Here is a 23,023-nt window from a genome sequence, read left to right on the forward strand (position 1 = left end):
TTCCTGTTTAATTGCTTACCAGTAGCGGGAATGCCTTTGTACCGCCACGTTGTCCGTGAACGTCAGCCGAGGCTGCCATCTCGGAGGAACTATTGAGTAGTGATGGTTTTCCATATCAAGACGAATCTTGACACGAACCGGCTTTGGCGCGTACTAGCGCGCGAAAAAAAAAAAAAACTCTTGAAAAAAAGGGACAACCGGGGAACATGGTAGCGAAATGGGTGTAAAAGAACTTGGGATCAATCCGAGCGGGATTAGAGTTTCGGTGCTACATGTTGAGGTAGGCTGTCATTGCAGGACCAAGTAAAACAAGCAAGTCCCATCAAATCAGGCCAGCTCCCCACACTCTGCCACGTGAAGCCCTGGCCATCCTGGTCTAGCCTAGGCGAGCGGAAGGGCGATTTCATTAAATGGTTTGACTTCAGTCAAATGTTAGTTCGTGCCGGGAGGGGGCAGAGAACACGGAGCGAGGCCACAATGGGACCCTGAGGGAGGGGAGAAGCACAATAGCATCCGAGCTGAGAATCGTGCTTTCACTGACAGACCACTGCCGATGGAACGACAGGAAGCTCGGTGCAGCCGATGATGCGCAGAGGTGTCGAGGTGCTAGCGGATGTCAAACTAGCTGTTGACGGCTGCGAGCCAGCACAGACAACATCCAAAGCATAAATGCAGCGTATTCAAATTTTTGTTTTTGTCTCTTGTCTGCCCAGTCACGAATATGCCGAGATCAGCATGTCTTGAAGATGCGTAGTAGCACTGGTACTTTAGTGACATTTTCCAACAGGCTATTGGCAGGAGAAATCGTGAGCAGCTGGGCTGGTGGTGGATCATGGAAATGAAGACTGGTCGAGTGCGGAGCGCCATTGGCTTGCTCCAGTTGGTAACCTGGCAGGCCCAGCACGCCTGCAAGTACAGTAAATACCGAAGGCGTGGCATCTCGAGCCAGGCGGCATGGAGGGTTGACGCAGGTTGCTGGGGCGAGCTGCATGGCCGGAGAAACACGACTGCAGGGCCGCGCAGACCAGCAGAGGGCCAGTGCATGACAGGCTGGTGGATGATGCATGACGAAGCGAAGCATCTATCAGTATTCCGGCGCTGGTTGTTCATGTTCACTGATAGGTTGATGTTGGAAATGTTGTTTGGTAGGTAGTTACATGTTGTCCTTGCGTCATGGCTGGCACGAGCTTCTCGTCGTTTTGCACAGGCCACAGTCGTTCATGGATGCTATTTCAACCGGGACTGCTGTCGATGTCTTCAATACGCAATCGGCATCGGCCACAGCGACGGATCCTGCAGATTCTGATATTAGCTTGGGGGAGTCAATGTGTTCTTTCTCTCGTGGTGCGTTGGGAATTGACCATCGACTGTGTGCTAGTTAGGCGATGGCCAGATGAAGAAGAAGCTGTAACGTACGTATTGTGCGCAGCATAATTCATGCTAGCACTGGCAAGCAGCATCTGGAGGCTGGTAGCGATAAACAGATGGCGAACGAGTTGGGATGGACTCGTCGTCCCTTGTCTTACTGGCACTAGCTTTGCGGGTTGGTGGATGTGAATGGCAAGCGACGGATGGAGCTTTGCAGCGGTCGAGTGGATACATCATTAGCTAGCACCAACGTTAGGGCCCAAGGGCCGCCTAGGGGCCATGGCACAGAGACAGAGGTGTACGGAGTACTGGTGGCTCAGTGGTAAGATAGTGAGTGTGTACCTAGCGAGTCGTCCATAGGTATCTTGCAGTGACCCCTAGAGGTGACGGAGGCCAAGAGTAGCATGAAGGGTTTGAGTTGAGGGTGTTTTAATGATCGACTGATTTACTGAACAAGGGTTGGCCAAAAGTATAATTGATTGCATGGTGCTAGTTACTAGTTAATGCATGCGCACGCAAATAAAGATATACAGAGCTGCAGGTGCAACAGACGTTGCCGAAAAGCCTAGGTAAGCAATAAGCAAGCGGCCGTAGGAGCGCGGGAATGGGTAGTGCTGATTGTGCTGATGATATGCTGTCCATGATGAAGGAGTAACAGTATGGAATTGAATTCCGACTCGTCGATCTTTCCCAGCTGGTATTCTCTTGGCCATTTTCTCATATTATGGTCGACTGAATAATAATACATCATCGATTGGTCTTGTCATAAGCGTCGAGTGTTGTAATCTTGCCTGGACGTCTTTATCAGGTGGCCCTGTTAGCGCTGCGACGACGCTGTTCGGGCATCAGATAGTTAGGTATGTTTTTAGCGTGCGGCCTGGCAGGCGAGATGGCGGGCCGGGTGCCTGCCCCTGCGGCCTCTGAAGGCCGTTACCAGTATATTCACAGCGGCCGGCGGATGGAAGCAGTTCTTGACCAACAGCGGCATCTGTCATGGCTTGACTGTTGAGCATGCAGCCAGCCGGTAGCCAACCGAATCATTCGAGACCATTGTCTTTTTACATGCCCCCAGGCTCTGCCTCGCCTATTGGAATTGCCAACCCTGGCGCAAAGACGAGCTGGCGGGCAGGCGAATCGGGCTGGCCGTGAGGGCTCGAGAGCGGGCTTGGAGCACGGAACCAAGCAACCAAGCAACCAAGCAAAACGGCACCAAAGCTTGGTCTGGCACAGGCAACTGGTCAACTGGCAGTGTCAACTGGTGTATCCGTACCGGCAACCCCACCGCCTCCACCGTCCTGCCTTGCGAGTTTGTAGAGGTCTTCAACGTCGAGGGCACGAGTGAGTTTTGGTTGGTTGGTAGATTGGTAGGCACCCGCCCGCAATTACTGGAATGTACGGAGTAGGGCGATTCTTTTCCAGGCACATATAATCATGTCTGTAATAACAATGGCATTGAAGAAACGCCCAGGCGCAGCCGGTACTCTGTGACGATTGGACTGGGCTTGGAGCACTCGACCCCTCGTCCATTTAAACAGCCCCTCCAACCCCCCTCCAAGCATGCCACTAAAACAGTGCTAGCCGTCGGGACAGGCACCTCTGGGTGGTCATTGGCAGGTGGGTGCTTCCCCTGCAGCAAACTCGGCGGTACTTGGTGCCTGGTCGTGATTGTATGGAGACTGGTTGTAGCTCTTATTTGTTTAATAATTTCTGGTATTTACCATGGTGATGTGATGTGCCTGCGTCCATTGCTCTCAATGTGTCTGCCTTGGTCATTTGTCATTCTCCCAATTATAGCGCCATCAGCACATGAACTTTCCTCGTGCACGCACTGTCTCAGGAAAGAAGAGAAAAAAACGCACAGCGCACTAACTAACCTTTGATGTGACTTGTCTGCCTTTCCAACTCGCCTCTTTATTTTTTATTAGTGGCAGGGCTCCATACTTTCATCAGGACGTTCCATGTTAGCGTCCATGCAAGGCCCAGCACGGAGCAGGCCCAGAGTTGCCTGGCGCATGTACCGTAGGTAGTCTGCAGTACTGGTACAGTACCTAAGGCAGGCTTGCCAGGGGTGGCTTGTCGATTGTCCCCTGCCGCCCACCAGTGCCACCACCATCCGTCATCCATCATCCAGCGGCAGCTTTTGCTTGGCATGGGTGCGGCATCCCACTGGCGACTGGCACCGGGCCTCCATCAGCCATCCATCCACCAGGCTCACTTTTGGCCGTCGCCGTCTTCCCTGTCCCGCCGCCCCCTGGTCGCTTCATTTTTAGCCTCCTTTCAATTTTCCTAGCACCCTGGCAACTGCCTAGGAACTCGCTTGCTCTCTGCAACTGGTGCTGGTACGGACACAGCCTGCAGAGCGCTACAACTAGTTAGTTGAGCTGGCTGCCGGAAGCCCACAGGGCCACAGCGGACCAAGCAACGACCCCCGGTCTGGTCTGCCCACCGGAAAAAGCACGCTGCCAACGAGCGACCTAACTCAAGATGGCCTGGCCCGTCTTCCATCTCCCACCTACCTACTCAGTAGGTACCTTAGATAGTTATTTGCCTTGTCATCCACAGACCACAGACCACCGACCACCATCCCATCCATGCGCCGCTGAACCCCTTTTGTCTCTTTTTCTTCTGGCCTTCTTTCTTGGGCCCTGCAGATTTCCCGTCCCCATCGTGCGTGCGACTGCCATTCAGACTACACGCGCCTTGTTCCTCTTTTGTTCTCCCGTCTCTCCTCCACAATCTTCTGTCATCTCTTCTTCTCCCCTTAATCCTCTCCGCAGCAAACCTCTCTTTCTTTGTATCTTCTTTTCGCAGTGTCTCTGCTCCAGCTTGAAACGTCTTTGTTTCCTGCTTTGGCCGCTTGCTGCTCGGAGGGCTCTGGACATTGTGCAGCTCACACCACCAATCGCCTCGCTCTGCCCACCACAAACAGGCGCAACAACTGCTCACCACAACTTCTTCGTCCTTCGCCACCACACCTTTTTTTTTTCCTTTCTTCTCACTCGCGCCTTTGCCCGACTCGACTGTCAGCCAAGCCGACCCTGTTTCTCTCGAGCCTGACACTGCAATCATCATGCGCAGCACATCCCCGCCTGCTCGCAACTAGCATTGTTCACCAGCCCCAACGTGAAACGCCGTCCAGACACAGGCCACCCCCACAATTGTCACTATCACTTCGCCCGCCCATATTCGACACCGGTTCTGCTTCCCTGGTATACCGATTCTGACTGCTTAGCCCTGCGACTGCCTTGGAGCCTCTGCTGTGGCTTTGCTCACTCGTCCAATCTTGACATTTCTCGCTTCGCTTACTTCTTCCGCTCCTGCGCCGCTCTTCTCCATGTTCAATCGACTCCTCTCCAAAGCCTCTCACCCTCCCGCCAACGCACCATACAACCCAGATAGTTTCAGAGATAACAAACTCGCTCCTGGCCACGCCGCTCCTCCCGATCCCTGGGGTGCTGGTCCCTCTCGACAGCAATCAGACTATACCAGCTCTTCTTTTGGTGCTCAGGGTACGTTCTCTAGCCCGGCTCTCTGTTCCTCGCGTACCTATGCTCTCCGATCTGGACCTTCGTACATCCGCTGTCTTTCCTCGTGCTCGGCCTCGTCGCAACTCTTGGGCTGCCTTATTCGCTAACCACATTCTCCTCAGGTGGGCCGCTGCACTCACATCCTCCCAGCAACGTTTCTCGCGGAAGAGGCGCTTCCGTCGGCTCCAAAGTCGGAGCTCTCGAAAACAACGTCATGGCCAGCACCACGGACCGAAGCCGCTTGCGGCGAGAACGAACATTCGTCGGTAGCGAATGTGCCGTCTGCGAAGAACCCCTTGAACACACCCTACAGGGCGAGCGCATCCTTCAATTCTCTTGCACCCACGTCTCTCACGAAGCCTGTTTCTACGAATTCATTCGCGAGGTCGAGTCGCAGTACTGCCCGACATGCGACTCCCCCCTGCATCTCGATACTAGTCGCGGTGGCAATGTTATCGACATCAGTTCGTCTTCCAGGCGCGCAAATGAGTTAGGGCAAGCCACTGACTCGACTACAGACAAAATCAGCAACATGGTTCGCTCAGCAGGAAGCGACACTCGCTCTACACACACGCCCACTCCCACGTGGGACAGCCAGACCATGAGACCACCAAGCGTCGACAGTGCACAGCGCCGTCTTCCGCAGCAACAGCAACCGCCGCAGCAACCACAGCCCCAACTGCAGCCATCTCTCCAGCCACCCACGCCTAGAGACGGTGGCGCTCGTGGCAGCCTGCGTGACAGCCGTGAGAATCTCTCGGATCGCTATGGTCCCTCCAGACACACTCGCAGCGACAGCGACGTTACTGGCATTACTGGAGTTACTTCCTCTGGCGGTTACCCCGAAACTACCCAAAGCGGTCCTCAATGGCGCCACGACTACGATGTTCAGGCGATGGAGACTTCCCCTGGAAGCCCCCAGCGTGCCATTACCCGCAACCCTATACCTTCTCCCATGGTCACGGTTCGCTCCGAGTTCCCGACAATCAGCAGGTCGCGTCAGCAACAAACTCTTACCTGTCTCATCACCATCGAGGTACCAGACAACAATTGGAAGCCGGACCCAGAAGATCTCGGCTCGAATAGCGTTGCTCGCCAGCCCTCTCTAGGCCGCATTGATGACATTGCTACATACGCTGCCTCCCCTCAGCAGCCAGCACCCGCGCCCGCACCCAAGTTTTACCCCTACGAGTCGCCAGCTGCTTTGGAGGAAGCCAGGCAGAGCCTCAATCGTCGAGTGGAGAGTTGGCACGGCCTGGACTTCGAGAGATTCGGCCAGCTTCGACTCTATGGTACTCTTCATGTTGGCAAGGACAAAAAGTCTTGGCAAGAGCTCGAGTGCTTCCTCTTTGGCGAGATGCTCATCTGCGTCAAGGAAAAGAAGATTGCTGGTGCCCCTCCTCAGCCTCAGTGGGATGAGAACGGCAACCCCCGCAAGACGAGCCGCGTTGCGCTCAAAGGCTCTATTTTGATCAAGAAGCACCTACAGGAAGTCGCCGAGACTGGCAATATTGACGAAAACATTCTGACACTGAGCCTCTCGGTCAACGAGTTGCCACAGTTCCATCTTCGCTTCTCAAACCGCAATCAGCTCAAGCTGTGGAACCAGGCTTTGCTTGATCTCAACGCTGTTGAAACTTCACCCATCCGAAGCCCAGAATTTGAGCGTGGTGACATGTCAGAGACTGACGAGGAGGCGGACTGGCAGCGCTCTAGACCTCAGCGAGTCTCCTCTACGACCTCGTCTTGGGGCCCAAAGTCTGTCACTACTGCCCCAACCGAGTACACCAACAATTTCACGGCCAAGCTCAACCGCATGTCGGCATCCATCCATGTTCCCATCGATGTCGTTGTAGTTGTTCCCATCTCTTCCTCCATGCAAGGCGTCAAGATCAATCTGGTCCGCGACGCTCTCAAATTTATGGTCAACGCTCTGGGAGAGCGTGACCGCATGGGCCTCGTCACTTTTGGCTCGGGAGGTGGCGGCGTCCCTATTGTTGGCATGACGACGAAGGCTTGGCCGGGCTGGGGTAACATTTTAGGCTCCATCAAGCCTGTTGGTCAGAAGAGCCATCGCGCTGACGTGGTCGAGGGTGCTAATGTCGCCATGGACCTGCTCATGCAGCGCAAACACAGTAATCCTCTTGCCACCATCATGCTCATCAGCGATGCCTCAACTTCGGATGCCGACTCGGTCGACTTCGTCATCTCAAGAGCAGAGGCTGCCAAAATCACCATTCACACCTTTGGTCTGGGCATGACTCACAAGCCCGACACGATGATTGAGCTCTCCACCAGAACGAAGGCCTCTTATACCTACGTCAAGGACTGGATGATGCTTCGTGAGTGCCTGGCCGGCTGCCTGGGCTCTATGCAAGCCTTGTCTCACCAGAATGTGAAGCTCAAGCTCAAGCTGCCCGAAGGATCGCCCGCCAAGTTCCACAAGATCAATGGCGCGTTGCAGACCACCAAGCGCGCCACTGGCCGCGATGCTGAGGCTGCGCTTGGAGATCTGCGCTTCGGTGACAAGCGCGATATCCTTGTCCAGCTAGTCATTGTTCCCGACACTTCCTCCCAGGAACAGCTCCCTCAAGATGCTTGGGACAACATTGTCTCCGGGCTGGAAGCACTTGGTGGCGGTGCAGAGAATGACGGTGAGCGTACACTTTCCGTCGAGGAGGTCCCCTTGATTCAGGCCGACCTGAGCTGGGGCGACATTCTTCGCGAAGGCAGTGTCACACAGATGCCACGCCCATCGCTCCTGGCCATCACTATGCTTCCCTCTTCGGGTCAGAAAAAGGCATGGGGCAATTCGCCACCCATTCCCCCTCATCCAAGCATCGTCCAGCGCCGCATGGAGCTTCTCACTTCAGACATGCTCTCTCGCGCGCTGACTCTTGTCAGCCGTGGGCAGCACGACCGTGCTTTCACACTACTGAACGAGACTCGCTCTATTCTGAAGGGCCTCGGCAAGGGTGGGTTGCCACCCGTTCCAGCCCCCAAATCGACGCCATCGACGCCTCATCCTGGCAACGAAGCTTCTCCCATCCCTGCTGGAACACCCGATCGCAAACGCAGCCCATCGCCACCGACCTCTGCGACCTCATCGGCAGGAAACGGCAGTGTACTCCCATCGGCACAGATTCGCAACGCGCGATCTGGCGAGGGCCTCGCCCTGGGCACTGGCATCGACCCTCACACGGTATCAGCGCTCGACGCTGAGCTGGAAAGCAGCCTGGAATGGATCAACCATCCAGCCGTTTTCGGTCGCGACAGCCGCAAGGCTGTCCTGCAGGCCATTGGTGTCATTTCCTCGCAACGCGCATTTACTTTCCGCAGTCCCATTGAGAGTCTCTGGGCCAACCGCGTGACTGGCATCAAGCGACTGGCTGACAAGAGCCGCGAGTGGCGCGAAGAAGGCGGCGGCGAAGGTGGCATCATGGAGGAAGCATAAGTCGATTGCTCACAGCCTGTACTATATCGGCAAAGAGCACCAATACTTCTTGCTTCACATTTATTACGACCGTCCCACTACATATCACCAACCCCATTACGACACAGTCATGATTACCCAAGACACTCGTTCTAGCCCACAGATGTGGCACCAAAACATTCTTATTGTATCCAAGCTGGATGGGTTCCATCAGCTCAGTCACTAGACCATGCTCTTTCTTCTGATTCATATTTTTATCGGGTTCGTTTGTCCGTACGCCCTTATACCCACTTGGGCTGTATCATGCGATATGACGGCCTTGTTTACTGTCAATACTTGCTTGCTTTCTTCTGTTTATTCTGGACCTGTTATATATGCTGGGCTCTTGGAAATCTTGACGTCGTATCTCTGTGAACTCCCGTTCTTTTGTCATTTAGTTCTTTTCACGTTCTCGGCTGGGAAGTGGGAAAGAAACAACAAGCTAAATACGCCCTATGGCCCATGTATGATTACAAGGATTTTTCACTTTTGACGTCTGTTCTGTCTCGATATAATTTACTTTGCTCGTTTCTTGCGTGTTTTTCTTCCTGCTTGATGTGTTCACTTTCGTATGCTTTTGCTTTCGTTCTTGGATATTTCTCTTTGTGTTGTGCAAAGCGAGCCTCGTAGCAAGACATCAGCCGTCCAGTTTCCATCTTGGATAGAATATAGCGCCAATAACAAACAGCCTTGCATTCGTGTACAATGCTCGGTATTCTCTTAGCACACCGACGTGATTTTACGCAAAATCTGTTTCCTGGAGTGATGCATAGGTATAAATAGTCGGACTTCTTTGGCCCTTTTTATTTTCAGTACGCCGCTCTCAGGTTCAGAGAACTTTCTAGAGAACTTTTGGTTTTTCTATCAACAGCCCTCCTGGCCCACCAAAATCACCCCTCTCTCTCTCTCTTCCCCAGGCCAGAATCTTTTGTAGGTATTGCCTCCTCGAGTCTGTGTACATGTTGTCGTAATTCTTCCCTTTGCTTTTTTTAACCTTTTCAATCTTCATCTCCTTGGTTATGCGTTACATTTAGTCGTCATCCCAGTTCTGGTATTGTAGTTAGCAAGTAGATTCGATTCGAATGATCGTGATTTATAGAGGATAACCTACAGGGTTGGGACCCGGGGGCTTGGGGCCACCTGCTTGGCGAGCGACGATGATCTGGTCAACAGACAAGACTGTGCGGGCAGCCTCGGTGGCGAGCTTAATAGCCCAGTACTTGGAGGCCAGAAGGTCGAGGATGCCGTCCTCCTGCGCATCCAGAATACCAGTGCCGTCGGAGTTTTCCACGTCAACACCAGTGTCGCCATCCTCGGCCTTGTGGTGGGCAGCATATAATCTGGAAAGGACTTCGGTGGCGTCGAGGCCGCAGCTCTCGGCGAGTGTGCGAGGAATGACCTCAAAGGCCTCGCCGTACTTCTTGATGGCGTACTGACTGAGGCCGGGGGTCTTGTCACCCTGGGCCTGGATCTTGGTGCTCAGCTGAATCTCAGTGGCACCGGCACCGGGCACCAGGCGGGGGTCCTTGGTGATAGCCTTGACAACGTTGACGCCGTCATCGACAGCGCGCTCAATGTCGTCGAGGTGGTTCTGCGTAGCACCACGGAGAACCAGGGTAGCTGTGCGGGTAACTTCGTCCTCCTGGCGGAAGACGGTAACACGATCGCCACCAATCTCCATAGTCTCGACAATGTCAATGTTGCCCATCTCGTCAGGCATGGGGGCACCAAGGCGGGCCAAGGGAGTGGCGCCGACGACGCGGCATACTCTGCGGAGGTCAAACTTGGAGAGAATCTTGATGGCGAGGATGCCAAATCTGTTGAGGTAGTGGAGAGCAAGGTCGCCGATGCGGTCGCCGCAGACAACGACGCGGACACCGGCATCGTAAAGCTCCTTGATGGCAGTCTCGAGCTGGTTCTCCTCGCCCTTGGTGAAGTCCATCATTTCCTTGGCGTTGTGCAGCAGAACTGTGCCCTTGGTCTCGGTCTGGCTGGTATCAATGGGGCAGGTGTAGACGGCGACTTTGGAACGAGTGGCCTTCTTGACGATACCGTGAGGCTCCTTGGGGAAGACCATGCCGCGAACGACACGGCTCTGCTCCAGGCTGCCGCCCATAATCTTGACGACGCGAATGTTGTCGACGTTGAAGTTGGCCGGGTTCTTGGGCAGGACAGCAAGGACAGCCTCGGCGACGAGTTCCGCCAGCGTGTCTTCGTTGCCGTTTTGCTTGCTTGCAATGACGGTGCGCAGAGCCTTGGTGAGTTCTTCCTGGTCACGGATGTTCTCGACCTTGTCAACAGCCAGCTGCTCGAGGGTGTCGAGAGCAAACTTCTGCGCCCTCTCGTAGCCGAGGACAATGTCGGCCGTCTTGAGGCCCATGCGAAGCAGGTCTTCGGCCTTGCGGAGCAGCTCGCCGGCGAGGATGATGACAAAGTTTGTAGCGTCACCCATTTCGGCATCCTGCTGCTGTGAAGCCATGACGAGAAGCTTAGCCGCGGGGTGGACAACGTCGAGCTCGCGGAGGATCGTGGCGGCATCGGAGGTGAGGATCATCTTTTGCAGGTGGTTGATGACGACCTTGCTGCGGCCGTAGGGGCCCAGCGAGGTCTGGACGGTCTGGGCAATGGCGCGGCAGGCATCGATGTTGCGGAGGACAGCGCCATCCTCGGAGTCGTAGCTGTGGCAGAGGCGAGCAGGATTAGCAATGGTGCACGTTGGGGAAGACTTGTCTTGCGGTGATGGCGGGGCATAGGGGTCGCGGGGGAAGCAAAAGTTGGGACAGGCGGCGCGTACTTGTTGTAGCCCTGCTTGAAAAGACCCGAGTTGGGGGCCTGGGGAATATTGAGGGACATGGTGATGTGATCGACCTGCGTCGAGAGGTGAAGCGGTGACGTGGTGCTGTCGTTGCTTCGGCGGTGGTGATGTCGCTTCCAAGAGCTTCCACCTTGAAGCGCTTTAGAAAATCTTGGGAGTGGATTTGTGTGGTGCAGCAGTTTGGAGGGGACGCGGCGTGGCGGCGTTTGGTGGGCTGCCTGGCAGTACCGTGTTACCTAACTTTGTGCACAATTATTGCTGAGGTGCCATGTACCTGCTACTTATAGAGCTCGCCGCCTTTTCAGAGCTGTATTGGTTGGGCGTAGGAGGATGCTCGCAATTGATAGCAGGAACGGCTTGGATTCCTGGCCCACGCCCCTCAATCTTTCACTTGATGCTCTCTATTGCTCTCAATTTTTTGCATCGCGCTCTGTGGGATTTTGCTTTGTCAACACTGAAGTGCTGCCTGTAGTTAGTGGGTTCTCGCAGCGGTCCAAGCTGTGAATATGATACCCTGTAGGCCTTTGAGGTTGGATTTTGGGGAGATATCGCGCTTTTGTATGGAAATCTGGGTCAGTGATGCCTCTCATGGTATCTGGGGGCGAGACAATAGGTCACTTGAATCAGTTCGTCGTTCTGTTCCCGGCATTGACTTGCATTCTTCCAACGCGTCGACCTTTCCCTCGTGAAGCTGGCTCCTAAAATACATCTGTTGCTGATGCACTCAACTACACGTGGTAAATGTTTCAGCCCATTCGCCGAAAAAGTCATACATTGATCCCAAACCCAAATTCAAAAATATCAACCATTACTGTCACCAGCTCAAGTATCTCATAGTCATTTCGCGGTCTGCAAGTGCAACGAGTCAAGCTTCAGCCCTTACCAGTTACTGTGGCGCGGCGCACTAGCCACAAGCACCTGTAAACCACCAATACAAAAGGGGCGCTGGGCTCGCCGCAGCCGAGCGTGTACTGCCTGCCCCAAGGCACCACTGCTCTGCGCTATCAAAGGGCGACACGGAGCTTAAACTGGCTTCACCCCGAAACCAATTTTTTCCCTCCCTCCTCGCCCGCACATCGCCATTGCACCATTGCACATTCGGCGCATCTCTAAACGCCCCTTTTGGCATTGCGCTCTCGCCACCGAAACCGAGCATCCAACTGGAATCGCACCGAAAGCGCCAACCGCGCTCCCTCTACATACCTCGAGTCGGCAATTGCTAGAGACAACGCAATGGCACCACAAACTGGTCAGTTCGGGTCCCGTCTCCAGCCCCGTTTCCTGTTTGCTATCCACGTGTAACCTCGTGCGGTGAAATTCACCACGGGACTGATTCATTCCTCCCTGCCATCCTCTCTTTCCCATCAACGCGCAGCCCCGTGCCCATCTATCGCTCCGAAGGTCCATCGCCCATTGCCTTTGTCGCGATGGCGCAGAAACGAAAGATTGCAGACACTGACTTTGGTTCGAAACCAGCCATCCCCCCATCACTTCCGCCCTCGGTCGAGGAAGCATACCGACGAAAATGCGTTCAACTCAAGCACCGCACAAACGAGGTCGAGGAGGCCAACGATGCCGCCAGACTCCGGCTGACGCGTATCAAGCGCCAAGTCGAGAAGCTGCGCATTGAGCGCGCATTTCTCCTCGAGCAGCTGTCGAAGCGCACAAGCGCCAATGTTGAGGATTCAGAAGGAAGCCCGAGCCCGCCGCCGACGGTACGTGTCACCTTCGACGCCGTTGTGAGGCTACCTGAATCCAACCCCATCCATGCACTCTGCTAACGCGAGAAACAGCCCAAAGAGAAGCCTCTGCGCACAAAGCGCGGCCACCGCAAGGTTTCCACCATTGCCGAGGATGGTAAAGAGGACCCTGGCCCCGAGTCACCGACGCAGGAGGCCGGCGCGCGGGGAACGAAGCGAGCCAAGACAGCCAACGGCGTCCGAAAGTCGAAAAAGAGCACTGGAATCAAAGCGGCCTTTGACCTCTACTGCGACGAGACGCGACCCATTCTAGAAGCCAAAAATGCTGACGATATGAACATTGAGGAGGAGCTCGTCAAGGGCTGGGAAGATCTCGCCGAGGTGGACAAGGAGTCCTACCAGAGGAAGGCAGATAATGCAGCAGCCAAGGACAGCCAAGATAAGGAGGGATCTCCCTCAGCGGACGCAGCTCCCGGAAAAGAGGCTCACGATGAAAAGGACGATGATAAGGACGAGGACAAGGACGATGACAAGGGTGACGACGGTGACGACAACAAGGGCGACGGCGAGGACGAGGATGTCGAAATGGCCAACTACGACACGGAGGACCAAGAGACACAGATGGATTGAAACTAGGATGAACAAAACCAAGACTGTAGGATGACGAGGGCATGTGTACTTTTTGGCGTTTGATACTTCTCTTCTTGTATTTTGGCTGCTTCTTCGAGCAACGGGGGTTTGTCTATTGTTCACTTTTTTTTTGTGAACGCAGCATACTGGAGACACAATAAAAGACCAGGATCCAAGTTTTTTTCATATATTAGCATTTCCTGCGTAGCTTGGGCTTCTATCAGGCCGCTCTAACAGTACCGCGGACTCTCTTTGTATACGTTTTGCTGAACCTCTCTTCCCGTTGTTCTCATCTGGAATACCGTAACGAAAGCAGCTGCAACAAAACAATGTGCTGAAGGAGGATTGCAAAAAAAAAAAAAAAAGCCATAGTGCAGAATGAGGCAAAGGGGGAGTACAGTCGCTATCCAGGAAAAGAAAACCATGCCGTGCCAGAAACAAGTTGCGAGAGGGCGCCAGTCGGTGGCCTACTCGCCAGCGTACAAGTCGACAATAATGTTGATGCCAGCAACGACAATTTCCATCGCAATAAGAACAATCACTGGGGAAAAAAAACGCCATAGTTAGCAGCTGCGTTCTTCGAGCCATTGGAGAGGGGCAAAGCGGGACTACTCACCAATCCATTCCAGCTTTTCGCCGTGGCCGTGACTTAGCTGGTCCTTGAGCACCGCGAGGAGATCGGCAATGACGTCCAGGCGCTCCGTCAAGAGGCCGACGCGCTGGTCCATCTCGAGGTAGCTGCGGACGGCCTGGTAGACGGGCTCGAGCTGGGGCTCGACCCAGAACAGCTCGGGCGTGTCGAGCACGGAGCCGTTGAGGTGGATGTTGATGCGCAGGATGAAGAGCTCGCCGATCTGCATGTTGATCTGCGATCTGCTCAGCGCAATCTTGCCGGTCAGGGCAATCTGCGTGGGAATGTCCTTGCATGTCTCGACGGTCGATGAGATGAGCTCTTCAAACAATGACGTCTTGTGTGTTGTTTTTCTGTTAGTTTTCTTCTGTATTGCAACTGGGACCGGGAGAAGAGAAGAGGAAAGTCTGTAAACCCACCTTGACACTCTGAGCAAGGGCATGCGAAATGGCCAGCTTGGTCATGTAGTTGTTCTTGTCGCGCAGCGTGATGAAGTCGTTGTAGATGCGCGCTTGATACTCCTTGGTGTAGTAAAAGTTGAACTGCTCCGTTTCCACATCGTCCGGAGCGAGCTTCTCCAGCTCAAACTTTGAAATGTACTTGAGAAACCTCGCCTCCTCAGTCTCCGACATGCCCCATATTACCACGACGCCGTAGTCAAAGAGAAACACCTCGGGCGTGTGGACCTGGGTGTCAAAGTCGGGCACCGCATCTCTGTCGCCGGCATCGTTCATGCTGGCTCCGAGCAGGTCCTCCTCTGTGATTTGGTCGGTGGCGACGTCGTGCTCGGACGTCGCAAACTCGTCGCCGTAGCCCGAGTCGGCCGGGTTCAGGGAGACAAAGGAGTCGTCGGCGCCGCCGGTCGAGTGCCGGCGCTGGTAGGACATGACGGGGTCGCGCCGGGGCGGCGGCTCCTTGGCGTAGGCGTAGGGGGTGTATATGCACTCATCGATGAGCTTGGGGTGTGCGCCGCGGGACTTGCCGCGGCCCTTGAGGAAGCGCATCAGGCCGTCCATGTCGTAGCGGTTGGCGGTGCAGTAGGCCGTGACGCGGGGGAGCTTGCTCCTGTCCGACTTGCCGAGGCGGGCGGCGTCACGTCGCGCATTGGGGTCCTTGATCCGCGTGTACTGCGAGTAGACGTCGCGGCCGCTCTCCTCGTCGGCATCGTCCTCGTCGAGCTCCGGGTTCGGCAGCAGCTTGAGTTTCTCCGTCTTCTTGGTGCTGCGCTGGGGGCCCAGCTTGGCCCCAAACGGCGCCGGGCTCAGCATCGGCACCGCCGTGTGACTATTGCGCCGGCGCAGCTTGTTGTTGAAGGCGGCGAGGACGGGCGGACCGCCTGCGGCGCCAGGAGCTGCTGCTCCCGAGCCTGGGACGCCGCTCGGCACTCCGACCGCGACGCTGCTTGGCTTCGAGGCCACGACCCGCGTCTCGGGCTCAATCGTGTGGGTGACGGGGTTGGCGCTGAATGTGACATTTCGTGATGATTTGGGGCGGGATTCGACCGTTGGAAGCAGAGGTTCTCGCTCGCCGCCGAATGATCCTTTTGATGAGTCCATGACGTGCAAAGTGCGCGCTGGGAAACGCTGTGTGATTTTTTCGGCTGTAGTTCTCCCTCTCAATCAGGCGTCCTGTATCTCTCAATTACTCGTACACATGGCTGTAAATAGAAGGGGAAAAAAAGGCGTTGCGTGGTTTAAAAGCACGGCAGATGGCGAAAAAAAAAGCAGATAATGTTGATGGGTCGTCACTGGCGGCGAGACTTTTGTACATGGATGATGATGTTGACTGTTGCCCACTACCTACCTACCTAACTAATTAACAGCACCCACTGACGCTTGCCCACATTCGGCGCCAGACTTCCGGACCTCGAGCTTCGGCGCATGCAGCCCCGTAACCTTGACTTGCTGTGGCGCTATGGCGCTATGAGCCGTAACAAAGGAGCGACGTAATAAGTGAGTGACCTACGAGAAAGGGTAAGCTCTCTCCGTCAGGATTTGTAACTTTCAAATTTCTAGCTGCCGGGTTTTCGTCGCGCGGTGCGTCTTCCTCTCCGACTATGACTTTGACGGCGGCGGCCATCGCCCTCTGCCACCTCGGTCTCTGCTCTCACCCAGCGACCCCCAGCTGAGGTGTGAGCCTACGCAATTATCAGCACAATGCCGCATCTTCCCAGCCTCATTCCTGGAGACTAAATTTCTGGCTACAATGGGTTTTTGCATCATCCAAGCCTGATTGCCGTTTCCAGCTATCAAGATTCACACTGTACTGCGTCTACCTAAATAGACTACACCAACCTGCAGCATGTTAGTCAATATGAGGACTACCCTAGGTACTAGGGCATCTTGATTGATCAATGGACCATAATGGTCGTTTGGCTGTTAGATTAAATTCGCGACGTAACAATTCATCACCGCTTTAATAACTAATACAAAAAAACTTGCAAAATGTCCCATCGTACGGATATGGTACACTGGTACAACGTCACTCAATTTTGTAAATTTCTCCCGACGTTCACGCCATTTCTCAGTCCACCGTCTCGACCTCGAAATGGAATCCAGCATCGTCAAGTCGGTCGATAAAGGCCTGTCCGAGGCAGGCTGGAGTGTAGACACCGCCATCAAGTTTGACATCATCTTGAAGGACAGTAGCTGCGGCTTCTGCGAGCAGAATACCGGTCACTTTGTAGTGTTAGCGTCGAATATAAAGGACAGTCAAACAGGGGAGCAGCTCACAGACGTAGGGGCTACCATCGTATCGTGCCTTGGCAAAAGCCTTCTGCGTTGTTTCCTCATCGTCAGGTACAGCAATGCCTCGGTACTCCAGCAGCTCCTTCGATCTAGCTTGGCGGTCGGGACCACCACCAGGCTGGGTGACGAGGCTCTTCAGCAGGCTGCGGACCGGGGGGAGTAACGCGAGCACGACCGAGGCCCATAACAAGCCCCAGTGGACAAAGAAGCCCTGGAACCAGCTGTCAACTCTCATGTACTGCTTCCAAACAAACTTGTCGCCGTAAAACTCTGCCCTGCGCGACGGGATCTCAGGGAGAAGGCCCCATGTACGTTCCACAATGGCAGCGTCAGTTGAATCGGCCAGAGAACTGGTCAGGCGGCCGAGATACGGATCATAGTGGGAGCCAAACAGTGCATGCGCAAGAGGTAGGCTCTGTCTATCGGGCTTTTCCGTATGAGGAGTTGGCGACAGTGCAAAGGGTGAGAACGCGGCACGGATATCGGAAAGAGAAAAGACATCGAAGAGACCGAGGACTGTAGCAAGAGTGCCGCCCGAGGGTGTTCCCCTAAATTTGCTGGGTCAATACGCTGACCATTCCATAGTGCTACGGATATATGACCAACTTACTTAAGCTTATGAATAGCAATGGTGACCTCCTTGGTATCGGCATCGAGCTCATCGCGAACATGCTCAGCGAGGAGCCATGTAGTGAGATCAGAGGGAGCAGACTCTACGCCAATCTGCGGAACCATGATGGCGCCAGAGTTCTTTGCGACATCTTCGTACTTTTTGATCATGCTGCCCACCCAGACAGACTCGCCAGTCACGTCAAAATAGTGAGTGCCCGCCTCAGCGCATACCTTGAAGACCTTCTCGCCATACTTGCAGTAAGGACCAACGGTCGAGATCATTACTTTGGTCTTGACTGCAAGAGACTTGAGCCCCTCTTCGTCACCAATATCGGCGATTTCTATGCCTGTGAGAACCGTCCTGTTAGTGATCACTTGGTAATACGCGATGATAACATTGAATCGGCGTCCGGATGCTAACCAGGTGGGGCTCGGTCGGCGTTGTATTGCTTGCAATCTTCAACTACAGCCTGTAGCTTAGCTTCAGATCGGCCTGCGACAGCCCATTTGACGTTTGTTGGGAGGTTTGAAGCAATGTGCTCCGCCGTCAATTGGCCAGTGTAGCCTGTTGCGCCATTAGTGGTGGTCTTGGAGCCACAAGGGCGCACATGAAAGTACCTGTGGCGCCCAGGACGACAATGTCGTACTTTCGGTTTTGCCTGCGAGGTGCCATCTTATCAATGGAGTATAGCTGGGGGCGATTATATGTTGTGTGATGCCACGCTGCAAATGGCTGATGTTGATGAGACGCGGACCGGAGCTGTAGACCCAGGGGACAGACAGGTATGCACAGCTACTTGTAGCTGTGTGGCAGGAAAGCCTCAACGCGCTCAGATACAACGGGTACAGCAAAGATGGAAGTGAGGACGGCAAGTTGCAAGGGCGGTGTCTGGTTGAGAAATCCGCCAGGCTGTCCGTACAATTCCTACGTCTACGATGCAGTTGTTTAATCACGGAGTTGTTGACGCAATAGGCAACTTTGAAAATGAGGTGGCGCAAGTCCGCTTCCAAGCTTCCTCGGCAGCTTCGTTGCGGCACTGGAGGCTGGAGCTCCTCAAGTGGGGACGGAGGACTAGCCGGATGTGGATGAGCCATTCACGTGATAAAAACCGTGACCGCAGATTTAAAAAGGTACGTACCGGCCCACCAAGCCCGCCAGCGCCGCACATTGAGAATTCGCTTGGGCCGCCCACAACCACTCACGTGCTTGCCCTAAGGAAAATCACAACTCGCAACTTTCCCAGGACCATTTTGGTGGAAACCGTCTTGATAGCCATTTACACTCACACTTCAACAACCCAAATCACACCACCGCCAAAATGACCAAGCGCACGAAGAAGGTCGGAGTTACGTACGTATACATAGAATGAAAAGAGTCAATCAATCAGTTTGCTAACAGCGTTTTACAGCGGCAAGTACGGCACTCGGTAAGTCGACGAAAAAATTATACCCTGCGTCTTCGATGTTCGATTCGGTCCGGCGCATACCCTTTTTCCCAGTCATACACGACAATCCAGTACCCAGACTCGCCGGGAAGTTGCTATTCTTTATCCGTCTTGATTGCTGCGACGATCGCGCGTCGGAACGATGTACCGATTGACAAAATCTCAACACAAACGGCACCGCAGATAGACTTTTCGCGTCGATGGATACGGAGCTTGCGGTTCGACGACAGACGACGGATGCCTTGGAGCGAATTGAACAGTGAAGACAAAACTTTTGCAGTCGACTGAAACTAACCCTTTGCCCACAGCTACGGTGCTTCTCTGCGTAAGCAGGTCAAGAAGATGGAAGTCAGCCAGCACGCCAAGTACACCTGCACTTTCTGCGGCAAGGTCACCGTCCGCCGCCAGTCCACCGGTATCTGGAACTGCCGCTCTTGCAAGCGCACCATGGCCGGTGGTGCTTACACCGTTGCGTACGTCTATACACCCTGCTACCACTGCGCGACATCTTGGAGACGATACAGAAAAGACGAGATCCAGGACGGGGCAGTAGGCCGAAAGCCAAACAAAAAACTAACATTTGTGCCACAGCACCCCTGCCGCTGCTGCCATGCGCTCGACTCTCCGTCGTCTGAGAGAGATTGCCGAGGTTTAAAGGGGACGAGGAGTTTTTGGGGTAGTGGAACAAAAAAAATGAACCGGAGGACATATACGGCATTTGCTTTTCGGTCTGGTGTACGGGGAAACATGGTTTTGCGTGCCTGCACTACGAGTCGACGAATTTTTGTATGTTCGACACATCGGCTTCGACCATAGAGGTCAGTCGGTAAAGCAATGAAAAAAACAAAAAACTTTGCAACGACCAATTACGAAATTCTGCTCCATGGCTTTTCGAGATGATCTAGTCTCTTGTTGTGACTGGCTAACGATCGATCGCTGGGTGGATGTTGGTGTTTTTTTATCCCGTTGGGCAACCGCCAGGAGTCACGAGTTGCTGCTCTCACGGCAGCGTGAATGAACTAACGGTCTCAGGTTGCGACATGACGGGAGAGGGTGCGCAATATTGTCCCCAATGCCATGACTGCGCTTTATCTATGGAGGCATTGTTGGGCAACAATGTCTGGACATGACTCACATTGGGGCTGGGCTACGCTGCCTTGGCCGTGCACAAAAGTGTGTTCGATCGGATCGACCCAGGTGGTCGCAACCACCAGCGGGGAGGTGGATGGTGCCTGCGCTGGAAGCGTATCGATGGTTGCATCGTCACGCCTCCTCTATGCATCTACTCAGCGGTCGGCCGGCTCTGATGACCTAAAGTCGTAGATACCCGTGGACGCCTAGTAGTGTTTCGCAGATGCACCACGTGGTTGGCAGGATACGGGAAAGGTGCAATGGCTCTCCACAATGGTCAGGCTCACAAGGAAAAATAAAAGCCAAAGTAGGGCCGAAGGGCGGAAATCAGCTATGCGCCAGATGTCTTTTTTTACAATGTGAGCCGTCATTGAGACGACGACAGGAGGCTCCGTTAGTGGGCATTGGAGTCGGCTCCTGAGTAAGCCCAGGCTACCCTGTCCTAACTGCATTCAATTTAAAAAAAAAAAAAAAAAAAAAAGGCCATGAGCGCAACTGCCATGAGTGTCTGTTGGGTAGGGTGATTTTCTGATCTATAGGAAACCAAAGCATTCTTGATATCTGCTACAGTAATTTGAGTAGTTAAATGGCCAAGCCATGCCGGGATGCTGCATCGGTATGATGTAGTGGAGTAAGGCTGAGACCATGGTAGACCTTGGACTATTCTTTCGGCCTATGGTGAAAAAGAAAACTGGCTCTCGGGATTCCTCCGCTTCTGATCTGACCAATATTGGAAGAAGAGTTCAAATACTGACAATTTCGGCGCCAAGGTTCGTGGCCTTCAGCCCACAATGTGTCACTCAGTGACAGCGCCCGAGGCATTCTGCAGTGTCACCGATCCCGGCGACCGAAGTGTGGCCAAGTGTGCTGAGATTGTGACATAATAAAGGACTATTCCATGTACAAATATCTATGATACCGAGACCGTTCTTCAACAGCTCGTCTAATCTGCACCCTCATATTCCATACAATATTGGGGAGAAGTACTTGCCTGACCTGGCTGCTTCTGATAATAGCTGTAGCCGGGCCCGCGTGACCCCTCCATCATGCACTTTACGAAGCTGCTAATGGATAATGGCTTCCTCCAAATGATAGCCTAGCGCAGCCTTTCCCCTGCCTCGCTTACGTAGCCTAATCGTGAGCGACACACCGCTGGCTTCAAGGTGACTTGCACGGTCTGCACGCAATTATTGGTGTGGCCTGTTAACTTACAGGAGCAACCCCCTCTCCCTCCAGCTCAACCAACTACAATGGCTTCGTTGACACGGGCTACGGGCGCCGTGGCCACTTATACTGTCGTCACCATCATCTACCTGGGTGCCGTTAGCCGGCTCACCCACGGCGCCTACACGCCGTCCTTTTACGAGTACCAGCTGGACCGCGCGCCGGACAACGAGTCGACGTGGCTGGTTCCCTACGTCGACACGGCGCTGGCGACGCTGGCGCTGGTGCGGGCGACTCGCTCCTACGCGCTCTTCTTTTGCGTCGCGTTCCAGGTCATGGGCCTCGGGCTGCGACTGCGCGAGGGCAAGGACGTGACGCCAGACGCAACGCTGACGCTGGCCACTGTCGTGGCTCTGGCGACATCGGTGGTGGGCGACATCAGAGCTGCAGGAGACGGTAATAAGAAAGCTGCCGTCGAAAACAGCCGTGGGCAAGACGCGCAGGGATGAGCAAGACCAGGCGGGTTTCATCGGCATGTGTGCCTGGATCTGTGGTCTGCATATGTACAGTACTCTCGAGATAGAAATGAACGGGTTTGGCAGAATAAGAGGCTGCTGCCCCTCCACCAAGTCGCAAGTCACCTGCCTGAGGTAGGTGATGCGATGAGTGTGGGCTGCTTGGTTACTTTGTGCCTACCAGCGAACGCAACTGCTGGGCAGGTCGTCGGAAAGCAATAGATGGCCACGCGTGTCTCAAATACATGACTAGTTTTGCATAGTGCATTCCGCGGAACTGGGGGAGAGCCCTGGCGGCTGCATTTTATTATTTTTGTTTTATTTTTGGGACCAGGGTGAGCCGGCGTGTAGGCGTGAATGCATGCACGACGAGTCGTAGAGGTTCTTGGGGGGGGGTCTATGACACGGTCGGCAGCGGGACCGCCCAGGTACTATCCATGAACCCCATCTAGCAAGGTCGGACGAGGCCATCATGCGTACCGGTAGATGGTTGGCTGAACGAGAGTAGGTATTAATTAGGTTGGAAGCGCGAAAACGAGTGACCTGTTTGTACATGTGCATGTGCTTTGAGGCGGAATGAGCGGCTGGCTGTTTCCGGAGCACCTATTCGTAGTTACCTAGGTAGGCACCCAGGTAGCAGACAGACAGCCCACCCACTGGGAGACGAGAAACTCGCCTCCTGGGTCTACCTGCCTTATCTTGGTAGGCAAAATACCTACCTATAAGTTGTAACTAGCGGCCGGAGCAGGCAGAGGCACGCAGCAGCGCCCACAAGGTCAGTTTGGTTTGGTTTGGTTTGGTGGCGTCTCCAGCGTCGGCGTCACGCATGAGCAGCCCAGCCCCACTGGTTAGGTGCGCAAAGGGCTCTCTCTGCTGGAGTGCCTGATTTGCCCGCTGTACTCCGTACAGATTAGCCTTCCATCTTTTCCATCTTTTCCCATCCTTGAGCCCAGCCCAGTCCAGCGCCCTGCATTTGCGAAATAGTCCTTCGTGGCCAACTTGCCTCCCGAGTCTATTTAGCCTCATTTTTCTTTCCCCTGCTTTCCGACAACAAGGTACTTGGACTGCCTCCTCTCTGCGGCTTGTTAGCAAGTACCTGCCTCCATCACCAGGCTGTCTGCCACCAACTACCGCCCGCCTTTTTAGCCTGGCACCCTGGCCCGCCGCCTTCCCTTCTTCTTCCCTTTCCCTTGTTTCCATTTCCCGCTCTGCCTGGCCTGGCCTGGAGTTGCCCACCCACCCACTGCTCGCTGCTCGCTGCCCGCT

General features: G+C 54.4%; 7 protein-coding genes across 8 annotated transcripts; 4 read left to right on the forward strand and 3 right to left on the reverse strand.

Annotated features, from left to right (window-relative positions):
* Positions 1-4,702: 4,702 nt before the first annotated feature.
* Positions 4,703-8,349, forward strand: LMH87_003906 (uncharacterized protein; the record flags this gene model as incomplete). The annotated part of the gene is made up of 3 exons (XM_056195046.1): positions 4,703-4,877; positions 5,018-5,359; positions 5,414-8,349. The coding sequence occupies 3 exons, from the start codon at positions 4,703-4,705 to the stop codon at positions 8,347-8,349; spliced, it is 3,453 nt and encodes a 1,150-aa protein (XP_056048714.1).
* Positions 8,350-9,397: 1,048 nt separating this feature from the next.
* LMH87_003907 (uncharacterized protein) lies at positions 9,398-11,220 on the reverse strand (the record flags this gene model as incomplete). The annotated part of the gene is made up of 3 exons (XM_056195047.1): positions 9,398-9,415; positions 9,479-11,045; positions 11,162-11,220. 3 exons carry the CDS (start codon positions 11,218-11,220, stop codon positions 9,398-9,400), a joined length of 1,644 nt encoding a protein of 547 aa, XP_056048715.1.
* A 1,195-nt stretch (positions 11,221-12,415) lies between these two features.
* Positions 12,416-13,512, forward strand: LMH87_003908 (uncharacterized protein; the record flags this gene model as incomplete). Of its 2 annotated transcripts, none has more annotated exons than XM_056195049.1 (3): positions 12,416-12,431; positions 12,659-12,921; positions 12,976-13,512. In XM_056195049.1, the coding sequence occupies 3 exons, from the start codon at positions 12,416-12,418 to the stop codon at positions 13,510-13,512; spliced, it is 816 nt and encodes a 271-aa protein (XP_056048716.1). The 2 variants fall into 2 exon arrangements, with proteins under 2 accessions (XP_056048716.1, XP_056048717.1); XM_056195050.1 differs by having other exon boundaries at positions 12,659-12,897.
* A 467-nt stretch (positions 13,513-13,979) lies between these two features.
* On the reverse strand, positions 13,980-15,699 carry LMH87_003909 (uncharacterized protein; the record flags this gene model as incomplete). The annotated part of the gene is made up of 3 exons (XM_056195051.1): positions 13,980-14,053; positions 14,129-14,480; positions 14,563-15,699. 3 exons carry the CDS (start codon positions 15,697-15,699, stop codon positions 13,980-13,982), a joined length of 1,563 nt encoding a protein of 520 aa, XP_056048718.1.
* A 967-nt stretch (positions 15,700-16,666) lies between these two features.
* Positions 16,667-18,175, reverse strand: LMH87_003910 (uncharacterized protein; the record flags this gene model as incomplete). Its single annotated transcript, XM_056195052.1, has 5 exons — positions 16,667-16,821; positions 16,876-17,438; positions 17,501-17,849; positions 17,924-18,067; positions 18,121-18,175. The coding sequence occupies 5 exons, from the start codon at positions 18,173-18,175 to the stop codon at positions 16,667-16,669; spliced, it is 1,266 nt and encodes a 421-aa protein (XP_056048719.1).
* Positions 18,176-18,821: 646 nt separating this feature from the next.
* Positions 18,822-19,602, forward strand: LMH87_003911 (uncharacterized protein; the record flags this gene model as incomplete). The annotated part of the gene is made up of 4 exons (XM_056195053.1): positions 18,822-18,853; positions 18,912-18,929; positions 19,256-19,420; positions 19,539-19,602. 4 exons carry the CDS (start codon positions 18,822-18,824, stop codon positions 19,600-19,602), a joined length of 279 nt encoding a protein of 92 aa, XP_056048720.1.
* Positions 19,603-21,328: 1,726 nt separating this feature from the next.
* Positions 21,329-21,751, forward strand: LMH87_003912 (uncharacterized protein; the record flags this gene model as incomplete). Its single annotated transcript, XM_056195054.1, has 1 exon — positions 21,329-21,751. One exon carries the CDS (start codon positions 21,329-21,331, stop codon positions 21,749-21,751), a length of 423 nt encoding a protein of 140 aa, XP_056048721.1.
* Between the last annotated feature and the right edge of the window lie 1,272 nt (positions 21,752-23,023).

This window comes from Akanthomyces muscarius, chromosome 2 (assembly GCF_028009165.1).
Source record: "Akanthomyces muscarius strain Ve6 chromosome 2, whole genome shotgun sequence".
Lineage (NCBI taxonomy): Eukaryota > Fungi > Ascomycota > Sordariomycetes > Hypocreales > Cordycipitaceae > Akanthomyces > Akanthomyces muscarius.